At 48.8% G+C, this 25,385-nt stretch overlaps 2 protein-coding genes across 8 annotated transcripts in view; both read right to left on the bottom strand.

The window, feature by feature from the left end:
* Positions 1-6,006: 6,006 nt before the first annotated feature.
* LOC117653597 lies at positions 6,007-17,845 on the bottom strand. 7 transcript variants are annotated; one of them, XM_034399428.1, is made up of 12 exons: positions 17,798-17,845; positions 17,077-17,226; positions 15,959-16,095; positions 15,229-15,499; positions 15,004-15,151; positions 14,294-14,925; positions 13,132-14,222; positions 12,469-13,041; positions 12,324-12,389; positions 11,549-12,210; positions 11,373-11,474; positions 6,007-11,290 (listed from the first exon to the last, which is right to left on the bottom strand). In XM_034399428.1, exons 4-12 carry the CDS (start codon positions 15,445-15,447, stop codon positions 11,202-11,204), a joined length of 3,582 nt encoding a protein of 1,193 aa, XP_034255319.1. In that variant the 5' UTR covers positions 15,448-15,499; positions 15,959-16,095; positions 17,077-17,226; positions 17,798-17,845; the 3' UTR covers positions 6,007-11,201. The 7 variants fall into 7 exon arrangements, with proteins under 7 accessions (XP_034255319.1, XP_034255479.1, XP_034255398.1 ...); XM_034399588.1 differs by lacking the exons at positions 17,077-17,226; positions 17,798-17,845 and adding an exon at positions 16,701-16,976; XM_034399507.1 differs by lacking the exons at positions 17,077-17,226; positions 17,798-17,845 and adding an exon at positions 16,383-16,646.
* A 2,689-nt stretch (positions 17,846-20,534) lies between these two features.
* Positions 20,535-25,385, bottom strand: part of LOC117641395 — a 78,073-nt gene continuing 73,222 nt past the window's right edge. The window contains exons 4-5 of the mRNA XM_034378678.1: positions 21,714-21,771; positions 20,535-21,618 (exon numbers count right to left, since the gene is read on the bottom strand). Of these exons, the coding sequence (XP_034234569.1) occupies positions 21,467-21,618; positions 21,714-21,771 (210 nt within the window). The 3' untranslated portion in view covers positions 20,535-21,466. The remainder of the gene's footprint in view (positions 21,619-21,713; positions 21,772-25,385) is intronic.

Here is a 25,385-nt window from a genome sequence, read left to right as displayed (position 1 = left end):
CCAGGCTTCACAGGCCCCGCCGGTCCCAGGGGCTCAAAGGGTTGCGGTGTGTGGCCCTGCCCGGGCATGCCCCTCCCCGCCCCGCCACCAACATAAACAGGCCGCATTCCGCGCTGCGCCGCGGCGGCCATAGCGTCAGAACGAAAGCGCGATGAGCGGCTCAAAGCGCCACCGCGCACGCCCAAAATAATGAGCGCTGAGTGGCGCGGGCGAGAACACACAGCGGGTCGGCGCGCATGGGTCGCAGTTCTGGCGGCAGGAAGGGGAGGCGCGGAGGACACGCGGCGGCGACGACGACCAAGATAACGACGAGCAGGACGACAGCTCAAAATTGGGTCACGCCAATGCTGGCACCGTGGAGGGCAGGGCGGCAGGGCGCGCGGCTCGGCCGCCTTCAGGGCCTTCAGGGCGGCGACTGATAGCGCGCTGGAAGCATGCAGCGTGGTGTGTGATGTAGGACCTTTCGGCAGGGGCTTGCCGGGCTAGCTTCGGTGCGCCTTCCGTGTGCAGTGCAGGCCTCGGTGCAGGCAGCACACGAAACGACTTGACCAGGAGCACCGGCCTCGCAAAGTTGGTCACAGTGTCGACAAATAGATGAAAGATGCGAGTTTTCTATTTTCGGGTCCAAAGAAAATACAAAGAAAATGTAGTAAAATGTAGTAAAAGTTCGTTGTGGTTCTAAGTGCTGTTAAGGACGATACCAAGTTTCGCACTTGTAGCGCGACTTGCGGTTTTCTTCTGATAATGGCAGTGTACCGCCTGTACTGTGAGTTGCTCGGCTTTTCCGAAGTTGATGCCTGGCCGCGACCCTCACACCGTGATAAGGCCTATGCACGCCGCCCCAGCACGCTGCCACTCTGTTCGCTCTGCGGCCGCAGAACGAGTCCGTGCCGTGCACAACAAGCGCGCCGTCCTGGACGCCGGTTCCCCTAGGCCGTGGCGGTGCCGTGGCGGCGCCGTGGCCGTGGCGTGGCCGCTAGAAAGGGCGGAGAAGAGAGTGGTGCGGCCGGCACTGCGAGCGGACTTTGGTCCCGGCGACACAATGCACAGCCAATACATACAAATGGCCCGACCTTCCGGCGGGGAGGGGAGCGGCAGTGCAGCGCGGTGGCAGCGGGGCAGCGGGGCCCGGCCCAGGGTACCCAGGGCCCCACCGACCCGGCCCAGGGGGGTCGCGAACCAGCGCCCGGCGGGGACCCTGCTCCTGGACCGCAGACTACTCCGCAGACTCCGCAGAGCAGGATGGAATGCAGTCCGGGTCCAGCCCTGAGCAGCCCTGCGCCGTCACGGTTGCCTCGGTCGGGCGCCAAAACAGACTGCGATGCTCCGGCTTGTTGACGGCGGCCAATCAGAAGACGAACCATAACTTAACCTCACTTAAGGCCTTCTTGGCGTGCCGGGCGTGCGGAGCGTCAACAGCGGGCCAACAGCGCGGCATCGCAGCAAGGGAAGACAGCCCCACAAAGACACCAGCGTTCACGAAGACAACATGACCTAGACAACCTGACGGAGACAGCCTAACGAAGACCAACTGACCGAGACCGAGCAGCCTAACGAAGACACCCTGACCGAGACAGCTTAACGAAGACAACGTGACCTCCACAGCCTGGAAGAGACAGCCAGCGAAAACTATCTAAGGAAGACAACCTAACCGAGACAGCCCAACGAAGACAGCCTAACGAAGACAACCTGACCTACACCGCCTGGAAGAGACATTCTAACGAAGACAGCCTGACCGAAACAAGCGACCGAGACAGCCTGACGAAGACAGCCTAGCGACACGCGACACCGACGGCCCACAGGGCGACGGCGGCGGCGCCCAGACCAGTTTGACGGGGCTCGGCGGCTCGACGGCTCGGCCCATCCCTAGGCAATGTAGGCACACGGCAAACAATTACGATAATTAGAGTGGGGGGCGCCGCCTCATTCAGAGTGCCGTCGCGGCACGGGCGCAGCCCGAACGGGACGAGCCAGCAGTGCGACGAGAAGGAGGCCTCGCTGGGAATCAGCCGGCCGGCCAGCTATAAGTGGAGGGCAGAGCCGGCAGAGCAGAGGCTCACCGGAGCTAGGCACCGGAGGCAGACGCCGCGTACAGCCGCGTGAGCGACCCTAACAAGCTCAACAAAAACAAGCCGGCCGACCAGGGCCATTCGTCCGTTCGGCTGGCCGGCCAATCGGCCGTTCGGTCAAGGCGCCCGCCGGCCCTGGCCGGCCCGCGCAAACCAATGCACAGCTCAGCGCCGCCGGCGCGCGTGCCACTTTAGTGCCGCCAAATGCCGCTTAACGCTTCATCGGGGAGCAGTCCATTTGGTCCGTAGACGAGCCCCACTTGCAGGGACAGGCACGCGGATTCACGCTTTATCAGGCTTGTGTTTGTGCTGCAGGTGAGACCGTTGGTTAGGTAACGGAGCGGTGTGTGCATGTGTGTGTGTGTGACGATGATAAGGCACAAAGCGACTTGTGTGTATAATGGTCGGCGCCTGACGGACAGACAGGTACACAGGCAGCTAAGGGGCTTCGGAACACTCACTCACACACCTTCCACACAGACACCACAACAGAGACGAGACAGCTGGTGGACACCGGTCTGGATTGTGGTTTGGCGCCAGGATGCAGGCCAGGTGTTTGGGGAATCCGGAAATGACTGAACCTCAAGTCGACGAAGTGGGTGAGGACTGCGCGCTTCGCGTTATCCGCTGCGCCGCGCTCTGGCGACGTCGCGGCGAGTCGTTAGGATATCGTTCATCTTATCGTCTTATCGCCCTTCGACAACGACGGGTCGGCCGGTCGGGTCGCCGGCCCTTGGAGCCCTTCCTTCCCGCGGCAGGGCGGCCAGCCAGGCGGCCGTGGGCGGCTCAGTTCGCCTTTCAAAGCGTTATCCACACAATTCAGAAGACCGATTTTTCAAAACCTCTAGAACACCATGTCCCCCTTTTCCCTTCAGAGTCCGAGGAGTCACTTCACTGGCTTAGGTGGGCGGGGCTCATGCGTGGCCCACACACTTCCGCAGGTTCAGGCTCATCGCATGCAAATGCAGACACTGTGACACACACACACACACACAACCACACTATCGATGACACGGCCCGGCCCCCGCCATCTTCCCGAGATAACGTTTTTGCATGCGGCGATTAGAGCGGGACGCGGGGCGGCAGTGGAGTGGCGGCAAGGCGGTGATGAAACCCAGACGAGGCGGACAGCCTCGCTGCCTCTGCCTCGCTGCAGCAGCGCTTGGCGGCTTGGCAGTGTGCTAGGATGCTCGCAACCCAGAGCTTGCGCCTTGCGGCGGCTCGGCGGCTCAGCCTGCCGGCGGCCTGCTGGCTGGGCTGGGCCGGGCCGGGCCGCTAAGGCCGCTGCTCCTTCCAGTGTGCGTGCAGGCAGCGAGGCAGCGCTCTTCCAGCGCTGCAACGCGCTGAGTTTCGCCGGCTTCGCGCTTCGCGCTTCGCCTCGCCGTCATGGTTTCGAGTGTACATGCGGCCAGTGCACACCCGGCTTGTCCGACATGTCCGCCAGCGCGGTGCTCTCCGATCCCCGGGCCGCTGGGGCCGCTCGCCATGGAAGCACTTTGCACCGCGGGCCGCGGGGGCCGCGGGGCGCGCCTTATGAATGAACCTCGTCGTCGCGTCGGCCCGGCCCGTCCGCCCAGTGTGTCTACTCCACGGCTTTGTGGTGGGGAATGGGGGGGGGGGGACGCAGTGTTGCCACCACACAAAGGCCCCAACAAGTCTGCCACCAGTGTCAGGCCAGCTCCCCTGGCAGAGAGGGCTTTCCCTTGGACTTGCCCTCACTCCAAATTTGGCGCCCTGCGCGTCACTGCGTCACCCAGCCTGCCAAGCTGCCCTGCGGGTGCGGGCCCTGCGGCCGGGGAAGGACAATAGACGCCGCCGGCCGAAGACTTACCGTTTGGCAGCCAAGATGAAAAAGTTATCCCATGCTCCGGCGAGACTTGCAGTATCCGAAAGGCAATGCGCACTGTAACCACACTTTCCTCTGGCACTGAATCACTAGCACTGGCCACACACAGGCAAGCACACACGCACACAAACACACACGTCTTCACTGTCGTCTTCCTCCACGAAAAGCGCGGCTAGCGCGGCTTTTGAGCGACGGCAGGGAAGCCCGCCGGCACGCCGCAATCTGCTCCGCCTTCGCCTGCTAGGCGCAGAGGACGGTGTCGGCGGCGTCGACGGGGAGGTGCGGCCGCGGCGGTCGCCGGCACAGACGACACGCCGTGGAGTACGACGACACAGTAATCGGCAATCGGGGCGAGGCGAGAGTCGCGCCGAGGAAGCCGAGGGCCTTAGCCGAGCCGTCGCTCGGTTTGTTCCGTTCCGATCCGATTCGTTCAGGGTACTGGTCTCTCTGGTCTCCGGCCGGCCGGCCTCTCACTCGGGCTGGTAGCCTGCTGGCAGCCTGCGGCGGTGGCGGTCTCAGCGGTCTCAGCGAGGCGGCCTGCCCTGCCCGCCCGGCCTGGCTAAGGCCTGGCCTGCCCCACGGGTGCCCCTCGAAGCCTCTCACGACGCGTCGCTACGCTCGCTACGCTTGCTACGCGTACCGGGTCCGGGCAGGGGACCGCTGAGGCAAGGCGAGGCACTGCGGGTCGAGCGAGGCGAGGCGGCGGCCTGGCGGCTGGGACGACGACGGGACGCGGCAGACGCGGCTTCAGAGGCGGCGCGGCGTAGCGCGGCGTAGCGCGGTCTGGGGCCGAAGGAAGCACGCCAGAGCCAGACTCAGGCTGTAGCCGCTTTGGCCAGCCCAGCCAAGCACCCACGACGGACGGCGGTGCGGCGCGGGGCCACGCGGGGCGCGGGCCGGCAGCGGGACGGCGGCGCGGTGCGGCGGGGCCGCGCAGCCAAGCAGGCAAGCAGGCGGACAGCGGACAGGCAACGTCGGCCAGGGCAGCGTTTAGGCCACGGGGGTCGGCGGCGAGCCTCGGGGCCTCGGTGTCGCAGGGGTCATTCCATGGCGACAACGCCGCGCTCCGCGCAACGCCGTGAGCCGTCCGTTGACTTCCCTGGCGCGCTACTGCGACTGCGGCGCGCTGCGGAGCTCAGCTGGTATGAGGCATTGCTGCGGCGCGGCGTCAAGGCGTGCATCCACACCAATCCGCACACACACTCACTCACACTATCGCGGCCCCGGTCGCGGCTACACTGCTGCAGCTGCAGCTGTTGCGTTGCGCCTCGGCGGCGGTGCGGCGGCCGGCGGCGTTGGGAGCGGAGGGGGCCCAAGCCGAAGGGGCTGGGCTGGTAGGCGGGTCGGGACGGCCTCCTCTCGTCTCTTCCTCTTCAGCCTGCGGCCACCGGCAGCACGCACCCGGTCCTTCCCCCACCACCGTGCCCCTCTTCCCTCTTCCTGGCCCGGGAGGCTAAGGCTGGTACTGGTGGCGCCCAGGCGCCCACTCCGACGCCGATCCTCTTTCCGAACTTATTCCGAACGCTCCACTCCGATCCGAACTCAAACTCGTCGTGCGTGTGCGTCGCTGTGCGTCGCGTGGTGCGGGAAGGGGCCGCGCCGGGCGGCCGGGGCACCGGGCACCACGAGGGCGCGGGGCAGCGCGGGGCGGCCCGTCGTTCCCCGTCGCGGACGCGGACAGTGGCCGCGGGGACGGGGAGGGGGAGGGGGAGGGGGCCGGCCGCGCTGCCGCGCCCTGTCGCCGGTCCGGGCCGTCGGGGCGCTAGCGCAGGTCCTGCACTGGTAACATGGGTGCAGGTGCAGCCGAGCAAGGCAAGGCAGAACGGGTATCCTGATCCACAAGTTGAAAAAGCCGCGGAGATTGAGCCTGCAAGAGAAACTATTCGGGCCGCCATCACTAGACGGAGAGGGCGGCGACTGGTTGGAAGAAGCCCTGAAAGCAGGCAAGCAGGAATCAACAAACAGCGTGACTCGACCTTGGGTCTGTTCGTCTGTTCTGTCTGCAGCACAGCCCCGCGAGAACAGCAAAGTGGGACCAGCAGTTTAGATTCAGCGTACAGTTTGTGTAACGTGAAATAAAACTGTCGAAACTTAAACATAATTTACTTTATTTACAATATGCGATACACATGGTTGAAACAATTTGATACATATTATATATATATATATATTTATATAGAAGATAGATATATGTCATTCACAGAAAGCCAAGTGCAATGAGAAACATTCTCTTTAGTTTGTAAGTTCACAATTCAGAAGCTCATAGGACTTTGAGGTCAGTGTTGACACCATACAAATTGTTCAATTTGTTGTTGTCAAACAAATTGTTCTCCTCCCATACATTATGGCTACAAAAATTTGTCAAAGAAAAAGGGCATCTCATGTGACAAAAATGTAATTGAGTAGTACAGAAAAAGGGGTTGTGAACATGGAAGGAAATCAACAGCCTGAATGTTTGAACAAAACTAAACAAGAACTAAAAGCAGTAAGGATAAACATACTGTACATAAATTTGACGGAATTTTTTTTTTATAGTGAAGTTGTTTTTGTTAATCTACAATAGTGGTCCCAGAATTTTGAAGTACACTAATCAAAAATATTTGGGACATAGGCCATAGAGAAGGTATATAAATGACTTCACCAACTGGGTACTAAGTTCAGCCAATGAGCTAAATGGACTTAAAACATTCAGTCTGAAACACTTCAGACAACAGCCAACAAGCTTCATTCTTATACAGTACTTCCATTTTTATCATAGTTCATATTAAATTTAAATTGAGCACTTGCATAGCTATGCTATGTGCCAATATTTACAGTTTAGTAAACATAAATACACCTTGTGATTATCCAAGTACTACTGGCAAATTCAGGGAGTTTCTGACACAGTAAAATTTAGAGAAAAAAAAAACAACAAATAACATTTGTAATTATTGAGGCATTTAACAATTAGTTTTTCTTTGCACACATTACATCACCATCAAAATCAGATTTAAAACATGAACAACTTAAAACTTCATTAAAATATACAGGAAAACGTAACAGACATAACAGACAAATCAATAAAGAAGTTGTTTACAACTTTTATATTGTAAGATAGAACCCTATTATGGCACCAAAGGAGACTTTCATGATTGTAAATGACAAAAACAAACTATTTACAGTTGGTCACTCGCATTCCACTGATGCAGAAGAACCTCTTAAAAAATTTATCAAACAGTAACAACAGATTGGGAAAGAAGACCCTGGCCTCTTAGTAATCGGAGTATCCACTAAGAAGCATTGAACTTATTCTATGATACTAATACAAACAGAGCTTGACTAAATAAGAAAGAAATACTCAGAAATGTATGGCTTCGATGTTAGAGGTAAGTAAAGTCACACATCAACCTGAGAAGCTCCAGCGTTACTTCAACTAAAACAGCACCAAATTAATAAAATAGTACAGCTACTGTATAATGGACAACATTAACACAAGTGACAACATCTTTGTATTTATTTTCTCTCAAATGTTCAGTTTTACTGAAATCAGGAATTTATCCACACACGAAGATTGACTAAAATAATAACATCCATAGAATTGTATTGAAAAACAAAATATAACACCTTCTAGACATTTTAAAATTTTAAAATGATTGGAAACAAAACACAAAACTCTTTAAGATCAAACAGAAACATTGTAAAAACCATTTCTCATAATTATGTCTCCTTTGTAAATGACATTAATCAATAGCTCTGTTCTTTTCTTATGCCCCTGAAAACTTATTCTTTTCCCTTGCAACATCTCATTTTCAAAGAAAGTCCTAGTATGTGTGAGGAAAACTACGAGGTAAAATGTAGAAAATCACATGCATCAGCAACCTGCAACCAAAGTTGTACTTACACAACAGGAATACAATGACTCAAATTCTTACAAATTAATTGAACCATGTTTCAATCCATGAGCCACCAGTCTTATGGTTATTCTCATCTAACAAACAAGTTCCATAAAACCATTGCATAATGTCCAGCTCGATCCATGTTTAACATACTTCGCAGCAGGTCAACAACAAACAATAAGAAAATATGGCCCCAAATTTATCATGGTTTGGAGGCTTCTGATATGACATTATATAGCCATAAATGTGTCAGATATAAAAGAAAATATCAAGGTAACACATTTCAAGGCTAAGAAACTATACATTTTCCCTCTGCTTTCAGATCTTTGGGTAATATTGTCAACGCAGGTTTTCAAATAAATGGTTAAGATTCACTTTGGAATAACTCTCAATGTGAACATAAAAAGTCCACTAAAATCTGACCCACTTCTCAGCTTCAAGAGTCTCTTAAAGCAATAAAAGAAAAACAAAACAAAAAACATACAACTGGGAATTCCTCAATAGAACGTTCCAATTGACAAGATAAACAAAAACAGAAGAGGTCAAATTTTGGTGATAATGCCATTGAGATACAAGATATTTCGCTTAATTACAACTAACAGGAAACCACAAAATCTTATATTAAGTCCATTTAATTATAAAAGCCAAAACACACGTGAAAAGAAATGTGGGGTCTATTTGGTCAAGAACTAGTGCCGTGGCGGAGGGGAAAGAAGCTGAAGCAACTGTGGTAAAAGACAGTGAGTGAAGTAAAAGCTCAATTTCTCGAGTTATCTTGAAACTAGAAACTGAGGCCCTTTAAAACTAAAAGAAGCAATATGGGGAATGGTGCAGCATATTATTGCTAAATTATTAAACCCGCAGTGCTCAGTAAAGAGAAAATGAAATTATTATTATTTTCAACAGCCCAACTACAAACTAAGTGCAGAAATTAATTGATTGAACCTACCACTAATTGAGGTTTAGACTAAAAATTTATCACAAAACATCAAGTTCAAGTAGTTACATCTAAAAATACTTGACAAAAAATAGTTATTGTTTTAAAGACGTAATTGTACCAAGCAGAACTTAGCGTGGTCCTTTCACTTAGAAAGAAACAAGTTACATTGAATTTAAGGTTAAAGAAATAAGGCAGTACTAAATGGTAAGTCTAGTTTTTCCACACTAATCCAAATTCAAACAGTTTAAATTTTGTAGAGGTGTATCCACAAAACAAACACACATTGGTCTACTGATTTTGAAGTAGGCAGTCCCAAGGAACACATACTATTAGAAAAATGAAAATTATGGCAAAGTATTGGTCTTTCCTGAGACACATGATGAGAGATAGTAATTGAATATACAATGCAAGAGAGGACAAGTTACTATAGAAATTGGCAAACCAATAAGGCACAATCTGAAGAGAGACTGTGGAATCATAAAACAGAAATATTCACAGTATACAATTTCTGCAAATATGATAAAATTGGGTATGAAATCAGAACAATCACAGAAGCAAGTGCAGGCAACATTTTGCACTTTGTTTGCATGTTTTTTGTTGCTGATAAGTGCGCACGTTGCAGCCAGGCAGTTTGACTGTCCCCCAACAAGAGACGATCCACATGCTTTACTTCTGGATGAACTTCATACCTCAACAACCATTTACCCAGCTCACTTGGGTATTCTTAAATTTACTGAATACAAAATGCAACGTCAATTATGAAACCAAAAGCAATTATAGAAGATCCTTCCTCTTTTTTTTTTAAAAAAAAAAGAAAAGCAACAAAATAAAAATTACATTGCAGTCAATGAATAAATTTCAATTCAAACAAATACATGTTAAACAAAGAAAATGCCAAGCTTTCTGTTTATGCTACAACACACACAAAAAAACCATCTCAACATACCCAGAATGTCATGCATTTATATAGGAGATATGTGAACAAATAAAGTTCAATAAACTCTACTCAAACAGTTGATGCAGGACCGTACTTGTCAATTTTCACGTAAGAGATTTGGACAGTCCATTAACAATAGGTCCAACCTAGATTACCAAGCAAAGCCAACTACATATTTAGTATCACAAAGACACAAGGATCAAACAACAACATTTATCTCACAAGCAGTACTGTTTCTATCGTAGTTTGCAATGTGATAAATTGCAACTAGACAAATGTTCAGAATGGATTTACAGGAAAATAACTATTACTTTTCACAAAAATAGGGTCCATTTACACACTCACTCTCAGTCATAAGAGAATTCAAAGAAAAGCTCATTGTAACAAAACAGATACAACTAGTCTGAGTTTGAGAGTGATCTGATCACTTGTAAGTTCTCAAATTACTGATGGAATATATTCCTACTCAGATGATTGAATTTATTGCTTGAGCTTTGGAAAATCTAAGAAGTGTGTTATTAGGAAAAATGTAAAAAAGTTTATGAAATGCCTTACAAACCACACTAAAATTCAATCAGCCTTTTACCTTAGAATCGAAGAGTCTTCCAAATTTTGTAAAACAACAAAAAGATTTGAGTTTTAAGAAAGTTACAAATTTGACTCTCAGACCACAAGAAACAGTCACTTACTAGCAGTTGGTTGTAACTTGCAGAAAGAAAGAAGAGCAAAGGCACACCTGGCATTCTTTTGATGTGATGTAAAACATTGCGGCAAAATCTAAAAAATTACTTTTATATTTTTGGAAACTAGCCTGAAGCAGAGAACAAGATAGAAACACCACCAAGGAAGGTCTACATTACTGTGTGCACTCAAATACATGGTCCTATCACAAATTTATGTGAACCAAAATCAAATCTACCCAAACCAGCTTAGAAATGTTCATATACACATTTGGTTCCAAACAGTCTTTACTTTGACAATAGACATCATACATAAACACCAGTCACTGCCTTTGAGTCGGGTCACATCTAAGTGCCATGAATATAGTAAGAAAAGATGGGACAATCTCATGATGTTTTTTGCATTGAAAATTAATTTGAAAACATATCAGAGCCACTTAGTGGGACCGACTGTAATAAAAATGAACTTGCAAATGCAATTAGATACAAATCATACCTACAATGGTCTGCAATTTAACCTTTGATGGCAAAGTTCATATACCTACAATTTTGAAACAGTATTCAGTTCCTGCTGAATATGAGCAATCTGGAAAACAATTGTCTTAAAATATAGTTTAAATTTAACACTTGCCAGATAATCATGATTTACTTCTAAACAGTTCAGGTTGCATAGGGTGCAAAGGAAAGAACACCTCTAAAACATGAATATCATTTCCTAAATTTAGTGGTAGAATCACTGTGATCTGTCTGATTCTGATAAAAAAAACAAGTCACAAATAACAATTTAATAACAATCTTCTATAAAAAATACTTTAGGGATAGAGTTGTGTTAATCTTTTACTTGATGAATAAATTCACAGGTGAACTTTGGCAGCAGCAACTTCAGCAAGGGTGGCCAGACCAAAGACGTCACATATAACTGATGGCTCCAGGACAGCAGTATCTAAACAAATGGTAAATGGCAATTTTTGGATATTGCTAGCTTAACACACCAGGCAATATGAAAACTCTCTTAATAATAATACCTTTCATGCTTGCTGCAGACCCCGGTGTGCGTCTAGTTATACTCTGCTTACGAGCTTTCCTCTTCTGACTTCCCACTAAGCTTGGTAACAAGGAATGAGCATCTGAAATTTAAAAAATTCTCATTAATTCAAAGTTTACTGAAAAGGATCAAGATGATAGTGGGAAAAAGAACTACCTTCATTTTTGTTGGTGATGTTATTATTGTTCATTGTCGTCGGGGTTCCATGAGAATCAGTTGGACATCTGCTACTGCAAGTAACGGTGACTGCAAGACTGGTAGAATTGGTTCCCGAATTGCCTGATAGTCTCATAACAGATGGATTTGGGGATGTAGCATCTGCTGAGCATCTGATCTTTTTCAAACCGCTTCTTCGTTTCAATGTGCCGGTACCATCAAACAGCCTCATCTCAGTATTCCACAGGTCACTACTCTTTGCTTGCAAGGCTTCGTTCCTCACTTTCTTTCTAAATGAAAATTTATCTGGCACACCCCCTATATCTTTCCCTTCACTTTCTTGCAATCTTTTGGATGGTACACTTGAGGGGTCATTATTGTTTGTCTCATTAAAAACATTGTGAGAGGCAACTGATTCACCCAGTTTCATGAAGTTTATCTGACTAGACTTTGGCATGTCACTAACAAAAGAAGAACTCTTTGCACTATGATGAAAACGATGCTTCCTGGAGACTTTGGGCAGATAATCTTGAGATCTCATTCGATCATGATCAGACACCGTGCTATCACTTGTTCTTTTCTTTCGAGCTTTCTTCCTTTGTTGAAACTGTTCCAAACTGAGAGCAGGAAGAGCACCAATACGTTCTTCTAAATTGAAGTCACTGAAAGTTACCAGAGTAAAAAAGGTTAGTCCAAAAAAAAAAAGGAACACAGATAGACAAAACTTATACGACCCCAGGGACTGAAAATTTGTATCCAGCTGTATTTCACTTACCGAGATTGGGAACCCTGCAATGAGTCGAAACCCAAAGTGGAAGGGCTGCTTGCATTCTTATCAAAGCTGAAAAGTGTTGCCAAAATTAGACAAACTAAACATGTATAAAATAATATTAAAATAAATTTATTATATCATTAGTTACCTATTTTTTTTCATGAGGTTTTTCTTTTTTACGATCTTGTAGGGTTTGTTCTTAATGGGCTTGCTTATAACTGCGGATTCCTGCTTTTCAGGGAGACCTATGTGACTACTAGAATTAGCCTGTCCTGAAGGACTGTCCTCCAGGTTTGCACTGTCTCCAAATTGATTATATTCCTGATGAGAAGTTTCCTTTTGCAATTCTGTTGTTGAAGCAGGGGTGGATGTCACAGGAGAGGTGATAGCTCCTTCCAAGTGAAGAACTCTATTAAGGGAGTCATCAGCTGAGCTGGCAGGGATGAACTGCAGCTGCATATTTTGGCCAAAGTTTCCAGATGATCCAGAATGCATGAGGGAACCAAGATTAGACCCAGGGCCATGAGTCTCAGTATCAGTTTTCCTTGATTTTCCGAAGGGTAAACAATCCTGATCCTCAGACCTTCTTTTAAATGAATGATCTTTCCTTGAGCCTTTTTTGTACATATCCAGTTGAAAAGAGCCACTTCCACTTTGAAAATATTCTCTGTGTTCCTTAAACTTTTGAGGTGAGAGGAAACTGTTGACCATATCTTCTTGTCTGGAAAAGAAATATAGCAAAAAACATTACACACGTAAATAAAAACAAAAATGAAGAGAACCATAAAACAAGTGTAAAGTAGGAGCTTACTTGAACATTCCTCTTCGGCCTTTGCGACCTCTTGTGAGGCCTCCCTCCATCATAAACTCTCGATATCTTTGCCCCTTACAAGCTCGAGAGGAGCTCCTCCTCCCCTCAGAACTGGGATTGGAACTCTGAGACATATTGCCTTGTTCTCCATCATCAGCTTCTTCACCACTTTCCATACTTTCTGAAGGGCTGACAACAGTTTTAAAGGGAAGACTCAAAAGACCCACTGCTGCTGCAACTTCATCACTGTCACAGTGTTCTATGCAGCTGGTATCAACTTGCCCAACAATGCTCTGAATTTCAGAAATGTTACTTGAGGTAAGACCAGAAGGAATAGTGGCATGTTCAGTTTTCTGTAGAATAGGTTCATACGAAACAGTACTTCCAGTAGCACTGACTGTGAAACAGCTCCCTTTAGAAGTGCCTGAGATAGCCTGTTCAATCTCAATTTTATTTACCTCAGTTGAGACAGTTTCTACATTTGAAGTTGTGATTTCCACAGATGCAGCTGCATTGTCATCAGACAATTCATGGTCGAATGTTAGCTGTTTGACTACCTGCGCACTGCTCTTACCAGGATCATCAGGTATAATATTCTTCAACTCGCCCACTTCTCCTTTACTTTCAACTTTACATTGAACCTCGAGCGACTCCTTGTCTTCTTTCAAATGCTGGTTAGAACCTTCTTCAGAGCAGCTATTGGGTGGAACAGCTTCCGAAGAAGTCATTGCATGATCCCCTTCCATTTCAGCAGAACTTTCAGGCGTATTTAAAGGCATTTTCCCGGAGAAACGACAGAGGCGGTCAACTACTCGTTCAATTAATTGTTGTTGTGATGTTTGAAACGTTGTTTCTTTACAATCATCTTCACCCTCAGCCTTGAGTGCATTTTGAATTTCATCTGAATTTTCAGTTTTTGAGATGTCCTCATTTTGCGGCTCATTTGAAGGGGAGAGATCAGGGCCATCCCCACCATTTTCATTTTTAGTAAGTATTTTGTTGAAATCAAAGTGCAAAGCAGGAGACACCACCATCTTGCCCTCATTGTCATCACTGTAAGCTGAGTGTGAAGGGCTTTCAGGCTCTCCACCCTAGAAATATAACATGTTTCATTATTGCGAGCAGGATAAAGCATTAAACAAGAATTAAACAAAGTACTTACATCATGCATGGATGCAACAAGTGCCTGTTGAAGGTACCGTTTCTTCGGAGGCCGTGGTACATTAGGATTATTGGGGGTAAGTGGCGATGGAGGAGTAGAGGGAGGTGAAGGAAGATTTGTCATCTTAGAAGATAAAGCAAGAGCTGGAGGGGATTTCTGCACTGAACCTGCAGTAACATTGAGGTCAACAAGAAGAGATGCAGCACTAGCTGATGTAGGAGAGTCAGAGGAGATAATGTTCAAGGTCAAGGGCTGCATGGGGAAGATGGGCAAGTTAGGCGTTGAAGGAATTGCAGGCACATTTGGCACTGAAGATTGTCGCCCTGCTGATGAAATTGTTGGAGTTGTCAAAGTGTCATGAGTAACAGCCACAGTTGGAGCCACCTTTGAGGCTTTGGATGTGTCAATGCTAGTTGACGTTGACAGAGTAACAGTTGATTTTGAGCCATTTTCACTTTTGTCAGAGTTCTCAGAAACAGCTCCACTGTCTTTTTCACTAGGGTGATGTCCACACTCTGATGCACTGTTTACAGGGCTGCTTTCTGTTACAGTTGCACAAGCACTTGAAGATGCAGATGAAGTTGACGATGTGGCAGCAAGCAGGCTACTCAGTCCACCGAGCTGTGTCTCATCTGTAGGGCAAAGATAAATAACTGAGAGCTCTTTCAACATCTTTTTTCTCCCTTGTTCAGGAACATGAGGCAGCTTACCCGCAAGCTTTCCAGGGGTGATGACACCTGTAGATGGTTTGGGAGCTTTCACTGTGTTATTTGGCCTTGTATTCAAGAGGCGCAAAGGTGGAGCTGGAAGTTTATACCACTTAAAATCTGGGTGAGCTTTCAAAAATGCATCCTTGTACTGAAACAATCACAAAAGAATGAGAAAAGAATAACTCAACCAAAAATTGATATCTAGACGATAAAATTCAATTATACCTGGGCTGCCAATTCAGTGTAAGATGCTTTCTCTTCACGTTCTAAATTTGCCCACCATTCCCCAAGTATCTTTGTAACTGCTCTGTTTTCGAGATGAGGATAACGCTCACGAACAATAGGACGATGTCGTTTGCAAAATATGAGGAAGGCATTCATAGGCCTCCGAGCATGATGTGATGGGCCTTCCTCAAGACCAGAACCAGTGGCTTGACTCTCCATGGCCTACTCAATGAATAAAATCAACTGGTATCATAGGCTCTCACCTCCAGACCTGAAACAAAATTTGAGAACAAAATTGCTATTTAATTTCACAGCAGAGAACAAAATTTATAGAGAAGAGAGATAATTGAGCACAAAGTGATGTTTTTATTCCAAGAAAGAAAATGTAAGGAATTAACAAAGCAGCTCATGAAACAGCTATTATGAATTGAAAACAGGTGTATTCAGAAAGGTAGCCACTATTGGAATTGTCTGGACAAAAATCAACTGATAGCAAAATATGTGCAAAACCATAACATCCAACAGGTCAGAAATAAAATTTTGTACTATGCAATACACAGAAGGTATACTTTAAAGCAAATCAAAGTTCACCAACAGTAAACAAAGGATTATCTCAAAGAAATGAAACCAAAGGATAACAAAAACATGAAGATGAAGGATGATTTATAAATAAACCTCTGTTGTTTACAAATGGCCCAGTTTGTAAAGTAATTCCAAAATATCTTCATACCTGTTTGAACCAGGTTCCACTTCATAATAATACGAAATGAATATAAATGCTGTTCCCCACACCACCATAACTTTTGGTGGACTTTGTTAACTTGTTTCACACTGATCATCACCAAGCACTAGGCACATCAGCTGAGTCTGAAAAGACACATAATGGTAGTGACACAACCAAAGACTCATGACAATAAATGCAACTAAACAACTCTTGAAATATTCACAGAAGCATCAAACCTACGAGAGAAACCAAACAGATAACCTAAACACACACTACCATTGAACAAAGGCGAGAATTTGTTTCATTGAGAACAAGTCGCGTTGATACGTGCCATTTCATGGTCACCCAATGTCACAACTGCTTTATTTCTTGTTGCCAACACAGAGTTCACTGATTCGTCGGCCGCACAAACACAATCCACAATGCTCACCATATTTTGCTATTTTGAACATGTCAAGAACTTCAACAATCATTCATTTTTGCATGGATATCGAATCCTTGTTCGAAACGTGACCAATATGACGACTGCGCGGGGGACTGACTCCTGCCTGACTGCCCAATGGAAGGTACTTCTGCTAGCCTGATACCAAACAGCTTGCGAACTCAATAGAGAGTCAACAAGCTAGATTCTATAAAGGCAGTCCCTAGAAGCTTTAAATTAAATTCTACAACGACATGTCCAAACAGTTTTCCCCAGACAACTTTTCATTCAAGAGGTATTGAGCAATATAACATCACCATGACCTACTTTTTTCGGGGAAAGATGTCACTTTCTCGAGGAGTTTTCCGATCCCCCGTAGGCCCAAGCATTGCATATTCACGTTCCGAACCACGCAAGACATGAATGACACTCGTTCCAAACTATGTCCAAACTTCAAGAACTCCACCATAAATTACGACTCTCCATTCATCATTTAATAGTCTGAGAATCTTTGAACAAATGGCACACGAAACAAAATCTTCACACGCTCAAGGTTATCGGCAGACACCGCAACAAAGCCTGCTGCCTTCTGGACATGATTCGCCCGTTTTCTCTTTCAATATTGTAAATGAAATGTTGGCTAAAACACAGTGCGAACGACTCTATACGCGACTACAATGTAATAAATAAGTATAATACTCACGCAAGAGCTGAATTACTCAGTAATTCTGTCCCAAATCTCATAATTTGTCCTCGTCGCCAAACATTTGCACTTGCCATCACTACAATACACTGTGACGTCATGCGGATGGTTAATTGATTGATAGACGTAAGAACCTTGACTGCAGTCTGTCTGTTACGGAGAGAGAAAAAATTCCAGTAACCTCAAAAATCGTTTTTTGGAAGTGACAATTCGTGATTTTCAGAAAACTGTCGGGTAACAATTTTGGTTCAATCCTCGACAAGGGCAAAGGGCAGGGCGAAGCACAGATGCAACGCAATTCTGTGGTGGAGGGGGGAGCCTGCATGGCGAGGGGCGAGGCGGCGGGGGGCGGGGGAAAGGAGGTCGCCAATGCCAGCCAATGCGACAGGGCGCTGACTTGCGTTGTCCGTCGTCTGCTCCTCAGCTGTTCTCGTCTGCTGTTTTCTTGCCACATAGTAAACATTGACAAGTTACACGAAAATTTGCCAACGAACTTAAAATTCTGAATGACGCGTACAGAAAACACGATTGAAAATATTTCTTTTTTATTTGCTGTGGAAAAAGTATTCGAACGAGAGAACCCGAGTTACGTAAAATAGGCCCCAATTTTGCGAAATATCAGAAACTAAGGATGAAGTCAGTGCATGCAACCCTGATCGATTTTCCTCAGACGAGCCAGCTTTAATGCTCCGTAGCTTCAATAACACCAGCTTTCATTTACCAAAACGGTATCGAATCCTTGCGCTGAGCCATCAAGAGGCAGGGAATGCGATGATGGAGGTTAGTAGCCTGCCGACTTGTAGCGCGCTCTGTGGGTCGCTGCGGGCGGTGATGTTCGGCGATACTCCTCGCTCGGGGTCGCCTCGCCGTCGCCTTCCCTGCCGCTTCGCTCGCCGCTCCACGCGGTTCACGGGCGCGCCGGCAGAGGGCGCTGGCGTCAGTGGCGCGGCGGCCGAGGCGCCGAGGTGACCGGAAAGCTTTCTAGAGCCGTCCGTCCCCCTGATTAAGCAGATAGCTTTTCGCCCCGCGGTTCTCTGTCGTCATAAAAAAGCTACACTGGAGCGCCCTTTCCCTTGGCCCTTTACGAAGAGTTGTTGGAGTTCCATCCGGCCGAGCCAAGCGAAGCCGAGCCGGCCCACTCTCCAATCAGCGACCCCTTGTTCCAATGTGTCTTGTTGTTCGAGTGGAGGTCTCCGGCAGCCTCGGGCAGCCTCCGGTGGAAGGCGCGTCGACAAGGACGCGACCGGAGAGTTTCACTCATTATCTGGGGGAAGTGTGCCGTGATCGCTCGCAGGCCTTGTCGCAGACAGTGTAGCAAATGTGACTTCTTCTAGCTCCCGTCCCTCCTCTCTCCCGGCCGTTTTCCACGGCTCGGGCACCGCTTTCGCCCGGCGGTTTGTGTGGAAGCGTGTTTACTTTGAAGAGAAGACCCACCTGGTTGTGATGTCAGTCGCAGGGCGTGCGTGTTGTAGGGCCGGGCGACTCGCTGCAGAATCCCCACGCTTGTGTGAATCGAAACGGGAAGCGCACCAAAGCGTGTAGATTCTAAAACGAGGCACCCAGCCGCCCAGCCGAGCGGGACCGCGGACCATTTGGACAGGACAGAGCCGTGTACGACGGGGCTTGAGCCGCGGCACGCGTGCACCTGCAGGACCATGGTTAACTCCGGCCGTTCTTGACGGGGAAACTCTGGGAGAAAGAAGGAAAGAAAGTCCACACAAAATTTCCACCGTTATTTTTTTTTATTTTCTTGACTTACAATTTTGGTATCTTAAATAACCACAATGAAATAGATTCGACAAGATTGCTAGCTCCGTTTTGTTCTCTACCGACTAAAAACGTGCAGTTAAGACTTCCCCGCCATGTTCCTCGCGCGCCGATGCAAAGGAGGAGGTGGCATCAACAAGAGGGAAGTACCTCGTATTTTTATATTGGTGCTTTCAATCAAAAAGTCTACCGAAAGCATCAAGTTTCAGCAGTAGCTTCCACATGAAAAAGTGCACTCTAACTGAACGAACTCATTTAGTTTCAATTTCACTAATGCAAGAAATGGCCCGCAGGCTCCTGCCCTGACGACCATTTGTTGCATATCAAATGAGCTTGGTATGCAGGCATTATAAAAATCTTGGAATGAATTTATATTAGCTCATAATATACTCGATACTTGATTATTATTCATAACTTTTTTTTCTCCATGCGTTATTACACTAGAAGGTCGCGGGGGGGGGGGCATTGTTTTAGCAAATCCCACCCTGACTTTTTGGAACTCGAAGGACGTTTCCCCGTTCGAAATACGAGCTTCATTTTGTCCATCATTTTGCCCTTCGTCTTGACCTGCTACGTGACAGAGAGAACGGTTGAAGATCCTTCCGGTTTGTTCGACCCTCTAGTGATAATAACAGACATATTACAAAAACGAAGAAAACTAACTTCAGCGATAGGTACATTTTAAAACAAGACATACGTCAAAATTTAACACTTAGAATCGAATTTGTAACGTTAATAATATACTTTTCTCTAAGGATCAATCAATAATACAAAACGACACAGTAAGAGTAAGCTCCACGGTTCGTGCAGGTGGCCGGCGTTTTCAAATATTGGTTCGCTGGGGCACTGTCTGTAAATAGCTGCCATTTAGGCGACCAGGCCACCTCACAAATTGTGGAGTTTACCTTTACTGTGAATGGAATAAATCAGCGAGTGGTAGAATTTTTCTTTTGCGTGCTGTTACTGCACAACTGATTGATGTCAATCAAATTATTCTGCAATGTTATTATTCTATATTTCTGAGTATCAATAACTTATTTACTCCTCCGTAAGTACATAATGTATGTGTTACGAAAGCTGGATCGTAGTAAAATAAATGAAGCTAGTCGCTCTATAATAATAGGCATTGAAAATTTGACAGAAACAAACCCGTCGCACGTAGAAAGCTCACTCGAAAAACGGGCAGATTGTTCAAAAAGGACTGATGAAATCCATTTTAATCGCATGTCGAAGGGGATTTCGCTTGGAAAGTTCAATCAATCCTCCGTAGCGGCTGGTTCTCATGTGTGGACCGCATTCACTACTACTTTCGGGTGGGTGATGGTAGCCGAGATCAATTTTGGCGCGCTTCTTTTTGGGCTCTTACAGACCACCTTTTTAACCAGTAATGATGTTTCCAAGCATATGTTGACTCCAACACGACACAAACCAGTGAAAATAGCAGATTTGGAAGACCGTTTGATATCAAATATTAAAGAACAATACGAATATGACTTTGCTAAAATTTTAACAACAGACTTGATATCGTAAAGCAGGTCGAAGGATTGTTTGTTTATCTCATCAAAAACGACATAGTTAATCTAGTTGGTCTTAAATGGTACTGCCAGGCCCTTACTGACACTACGGGAAACCGCTCCTGCAGAACTGGCATCAAAACACAAGATTTGTTGCCGTGTGTGGCCCCTCTTCCACCGGGCCGGGGGCTGGGGGTGCGAGCAGCGAGATGGGGCCCCACAATTCGTTTCTATTTTTCAACTATCTTCCTTTCTTACCGCTCTATCAATTACTGAATTAAAGCACGTTGACTCGCTATCATTTAGCACCGTAAAATTGAATAAGTCATGAAAATATCTTTTATGCATGCATGCTATTTTTTTTTCGACATGAAATAATTGTGCCGCGCTAGGAGGTTAGCGTTTAATTGTAGATGAGGCACCAACCAACAGAGGCAACTATAAAGAACAAAGAAAAGGAAAAATAAATAGAGTCGAAAATCGCAGGTCGCGTGGCTGAGAAATAATGCTCGGGCTGCACGAAAACGCCCTCCAGTTCTCGTCCAGGATTGCCACCTCATCCCTCTCTCGTCCGGCAAATTTAGTTGAGCGTTGCTTCACTCAAACGTCTCGGAAAAATAGCCTCTTTCCCGCAGCGAAAAACGACCATGTGGCAGTGAAACTGACAAACTGACCAACCAAAAAGTCTTGTTTTTACATTTTTCAGCTTTTTTAGGGCTAAGTCTTGGCTACGCCAGTGAGAGAAAATGCAATTTTGCACCTCCAAAGTATTTTTTTTTGTAAAGGAAACGAAAAGAAATCAGCGCGTGACCCCAGGTGACTCTTTTCTAAAACGAGAAATTAGCTGGGAGGAAAAGACAGCGATTGAAATAATAATTCCCGACGACATTGCTGACGCGTCGTAGCGGCAGTTTTTTTTTTATTATTTTACAAAAGAACCGGTCTGGTTCTTTCATCTCTTTTGTTTTCTTCTTGTTTTGGTTGGGATGTAGTAGGCGAGTGCGCGCAGCGAGGCCGTCAGTGACTACCGTGGTGGACTGGGTGGCGGTGGCCTCGGTGGCGGCGGCCTCGGTGGCGGCGGCCTCGGAGACGGTGCGGCCTAGCAGGGCCTAGCGCTGCTGGTTGGCGACCCCCTGGCGGCCCCAGCCCCACAGGACGACGCCGACGCTCAGCAGCACCGCCAACGGGGAGGCGTCGCGTGGCGTGGCGCCGTTGCAGGCGTCCGTCTTGCAGCAGTAGTGGTAGCCGCCCCACGACGACTCTGCATCACAAACACACACACGGTCACCTTCCACGAGAGGAAAAAGTTTCGAAAAGAGCGAAAATAAGCAGGGAACTGCTTGGCTTTCGGCCGACCTTTTTCGATGCACTCATCGGAACAGGCGCGGACCGTGACGCCCTCGCTGACGTATTTCTGAAACAGAGAAGCGCGGTGGTGGTTAGATCGAAGTGGCGCAAATGCACCGCGAACGGAACGACAACAAACAAACAAACAAACAAACAAACAAAACGCGCGGCGGACGACGGAAGCGTCAACACAGCCGTCCTCCCCGACGAAAGCGACTGGCGAGGGACCGGAAGTCACGCTGCAACGGAAGTCGCGCCAGACCGGAAGTCACGCGGGAAAACCGTGCGGTTCGTTTTCCAAGACGCGGCGAGCCTGCCCGCCCCGCTCCACCACTCGTTGCGCCGCGGGACACCACACACACAAGTCTCTCTCCCTCTCACACACACACACACACACACAAACACGGACGACACACACTCACAAATTATTGACGTGGCCGTGTCTGCTGCCTTGAAATGTGTGTGGACCCCCAGAAGACGCGCGAGCTCACCGCAGCAACGGTGGGGCCGGGCCGGGCCGGGGCGAGCCAGGGCCAGGGCCGGGGCGAGGCTAGGGCAAGGGGCCGGGCCCCTGCGCGCAGCGAGGTAGGCAGCCCCCGGGACTTGCAGCCTCCGCTGCGCGCCGGGCTGCCTACCCTCGACTCCGCGGGCGCTCCGGATCGCGTTTCACCCGCAAAAGGCACCGTCTCCTTATTTTTTTTATTTTTTTGTGTGTGTGTTCCGGCAGATGCGCGCGGTCCGACTTCATCAGGGATTCTCCTCGGCGGAAGCAAATGGCGATAATGCATGTCGCGGCTGCAGAAAAGGGAGGGAGGGTCCCGATACGTCCTTTGCATTCACAAGCTTTTGTCCCGGACAAGCTCGGATGAAAATAGAATTAAAATAAACGGAGGCGGGGGAGCGGGCGAGGGAGTCGCAGTCGGACAAAGAGAGAGAGATCGTTAATCGCCTTGCCGAGCGACAAGGACCAAGGACAGAGGGAGGGAAACTTAAAAGGGGCAGTCACCGGTGCGGCTCGGCCAGGTGGGGCTGGGGAGGGGGGGGGGGCAATCTGAAAGGAGCATCTGAGAGTGAGGCCCGGCGTCCGCAGCGGTTTTCGGCTCTCCCCGTCGGCGTGCTGGTGGGTGGCGGCCGTGGCCCCGACCCTCGCCGTCAAGGCCGGCATGTGGCTGTCATTCGATGCGACGACGACGACGACGACGACGGGCAGGCCAGATGGGAAAACCGTCGCAAGGGATGGACTGCCGGGTCCGCCTCCGCCCGCACGGACTCTGGAAAGAACCGAATCTTTGGACCAATTTCGCCACGCTGCCACGCTCCGGCTGCCAGACCCGCCCTTCCAAGCGAGTCTCGTGTTTCTGGCCCGCTCCACTGTGCAGTCCGGTGCAGCCGCACGCGTCTGAAGGTCGGGCCCTACACCGGCCAGCGCCACCCCTGACAGACTGAGGGCCAGGTCAACTCGGGGGTAACTCGGGGGTAACTCAGGGGTAACTCGGGGGTAACTCGGGGGTAACTCAAGGGGAAGTCGGGGGGAACTCGGGGGGAACTCGGGGGGAACTCGGGGGGAAGTCGGGGGGAACTCAGGGGCAAGTCGGGGGGAACTCAGGGGCAAGTCGGGGGGAACTCGGGGGGAACTCGGGGGCAAGTCGGGGGGAACTCAGGGGTAACTCGGGGGCAAGTCGGGGGGAACTTGATCGACTCGCCCAAACACTAGAAATACGCTCCAAACTAGCACCGTTGCCTTTGTCTCGTTGCCCCGATTCTAAAAGTGCCCCTACTTGCCCCTCTAGCTCAGCGGTTCCCAACCTTGGGGTCGCGACCCCAAATGGGGTCGCGAAAAAATTTTGAGGGGTCGCGGCGAGGTGGCTGGGGTCGCCTGGGGTCGCGGTGGTTTCCCGGCTGGCCCACACGCCGAGCACTGGCTGCTTAAATGCCGCAAAGTTGATCAAAACGGTCACAAATGTGTGTAAAAGATCGTGTTTTGGGTCGACTTTAAGCATCCACTGCTTCTGATCTGAGGCGGTAAATCGCCCTCCCTCAACGGGCAATTGGTCTTTGGACCTTCCTTTTGCATGCCTTTGTTACGGAGTGCAATTATCTGCCTCAGTTTGGAAGCAGTACTGCCGCAAAGTTGGTCTAAACAGTCACAAATGTCTGTGAAAAATCGTGTTTTGAGCCGACTTTAAGCATCCACTGCGTCTGGTCCGAGGCGGTAAATCGTCCTCCGTCAACGGGCAATTGGTCTTTAGACCTTTCTTTAGCATGCCTTTGTTACGGAGTGCGATTATCTGCCTTAGTTTGGGAGCAGTTTTGCCGCAAAGTTGATCAAAACGGTCACAAATGTCTGAAAAATCGTGTTTTGATCAACTTTGTGGCAAAACTGCTCCCAAACTAAGGCAAATAATCGCACTCCGTAACAAAGGCATGCTAAAGGAAGGTCTAAAGACCAATTGACCGTTGACGGAGGACGATTTACCGCCTCGGACCAGACGCAGTGGATGCTTAAAGTCGGCTCAAAACACGATTTTTCACAGACATTTGTGACTGTTTAGACCAACTTTGCGGCAGTACTGCTTCCAAACTGAGGCAGATAATTGCACTCCGTAACAAAGGCATGCAAAAGGAAGGTCCAAAGACCAATTGCCCGTTGAGGGAGGGCGATTTACCGCCTCGGATCAGAAGCAGTGGATGCTTAAAGTCGACCCAAAACACGATCTTTTACACACATTGTGACCGTTTTGATCAACTTTGCGGCATTTAAGCAGCCAGTGCTCGGCGTGTGGGCCAGCCGGGAAACCACCGCGACCCCAGGCGACCCCAGCCACCTCGCCGCGACCCCTCAAAATTTTTTCGCGACCCCATTTGGGGTCGCGACCCCAAGGTAGGGAACCGCTAAGCTAGAGGGGCAAGTAGGGGCACTTTTAGAATCGGGGCAACGAGACAAAGGCAACGGTGCTAGTTTGGAGCGTATTTCTAGTGTTTGGGCGAGTCGATCAAGTTCCCCCCGACTTGCCCCCGAGTTACCCCTGAGTTCCCCCCGACTTGCCCCCGAGTTACCCCCGAGTTCCCCCCGACTTGCCCCTGAGTTCCCCCCGACTTGCCCCTGAGTTCCCCCCGACTTCCCCCCGAGTTTCCCCCGACTTCCCCCCGAGTTCCCCCCGAGTTCCCCCCGACTTCCCCCCGACTTCCCCCCGACTTCCCCTTGAGTTACCCCCGAGTTACCCCCGAGTTACCCCCGAGTTGACCTGGCCCTCAGTTTGTCAGGGGCAATCCAGCCACCCCGATCCAGCCTGCGGTGCCCGCTGCCCACAAATCGGTGGGCCGGTCTCTCCGAATCAGCGCCCAGGGCGAGGCGAGGCCTGGCGTCCTCGCTGTCCCGCTGTCCCGGCCCCGACTCCTTCACCACCTGGAACGACGAAGAGGATGACGAGGACGACGACGATGACGTGGCAGTGCAGTCCGCCGTCCCTGGCGCCCCGGTCCGCACCGATGGCGGCATTTTGCTCCGTTCTTTGAACGTTCTTTGAACACGCCGCCACAATCCGCTGGCCAGCGAATAAACTTTCCCGGCGACGCGACGGGGCGGACGGACCAATAAAAGTACCCCCTCTTTTTCTCTCTCTTCCTTTTCTCCTTTTCTTGCGGTGGCCGAGTCCGGGATCGAGTTGTAATCCGCAAACT

This window comes from Thrips palmi, unplaced genomic scaffold, assembly GCF_012932325.1.
Source record: "Thrips palmi isolate BJ-2018 unplaced genomic scaffold, TpBJ-2018v1 HiC_scaffold_1, whole genome shotgun sequence".
In the NCBI taxonomy this organism is placed as follows: Eukaryota; Metazoa; Arthropoda; class Insecta; order Thysanoptera; family Thripidae; genus Thrips; species Thrips palmi.
This window is presented reverse-complemented; position numbering and strand designations above follow the sequence as displayed.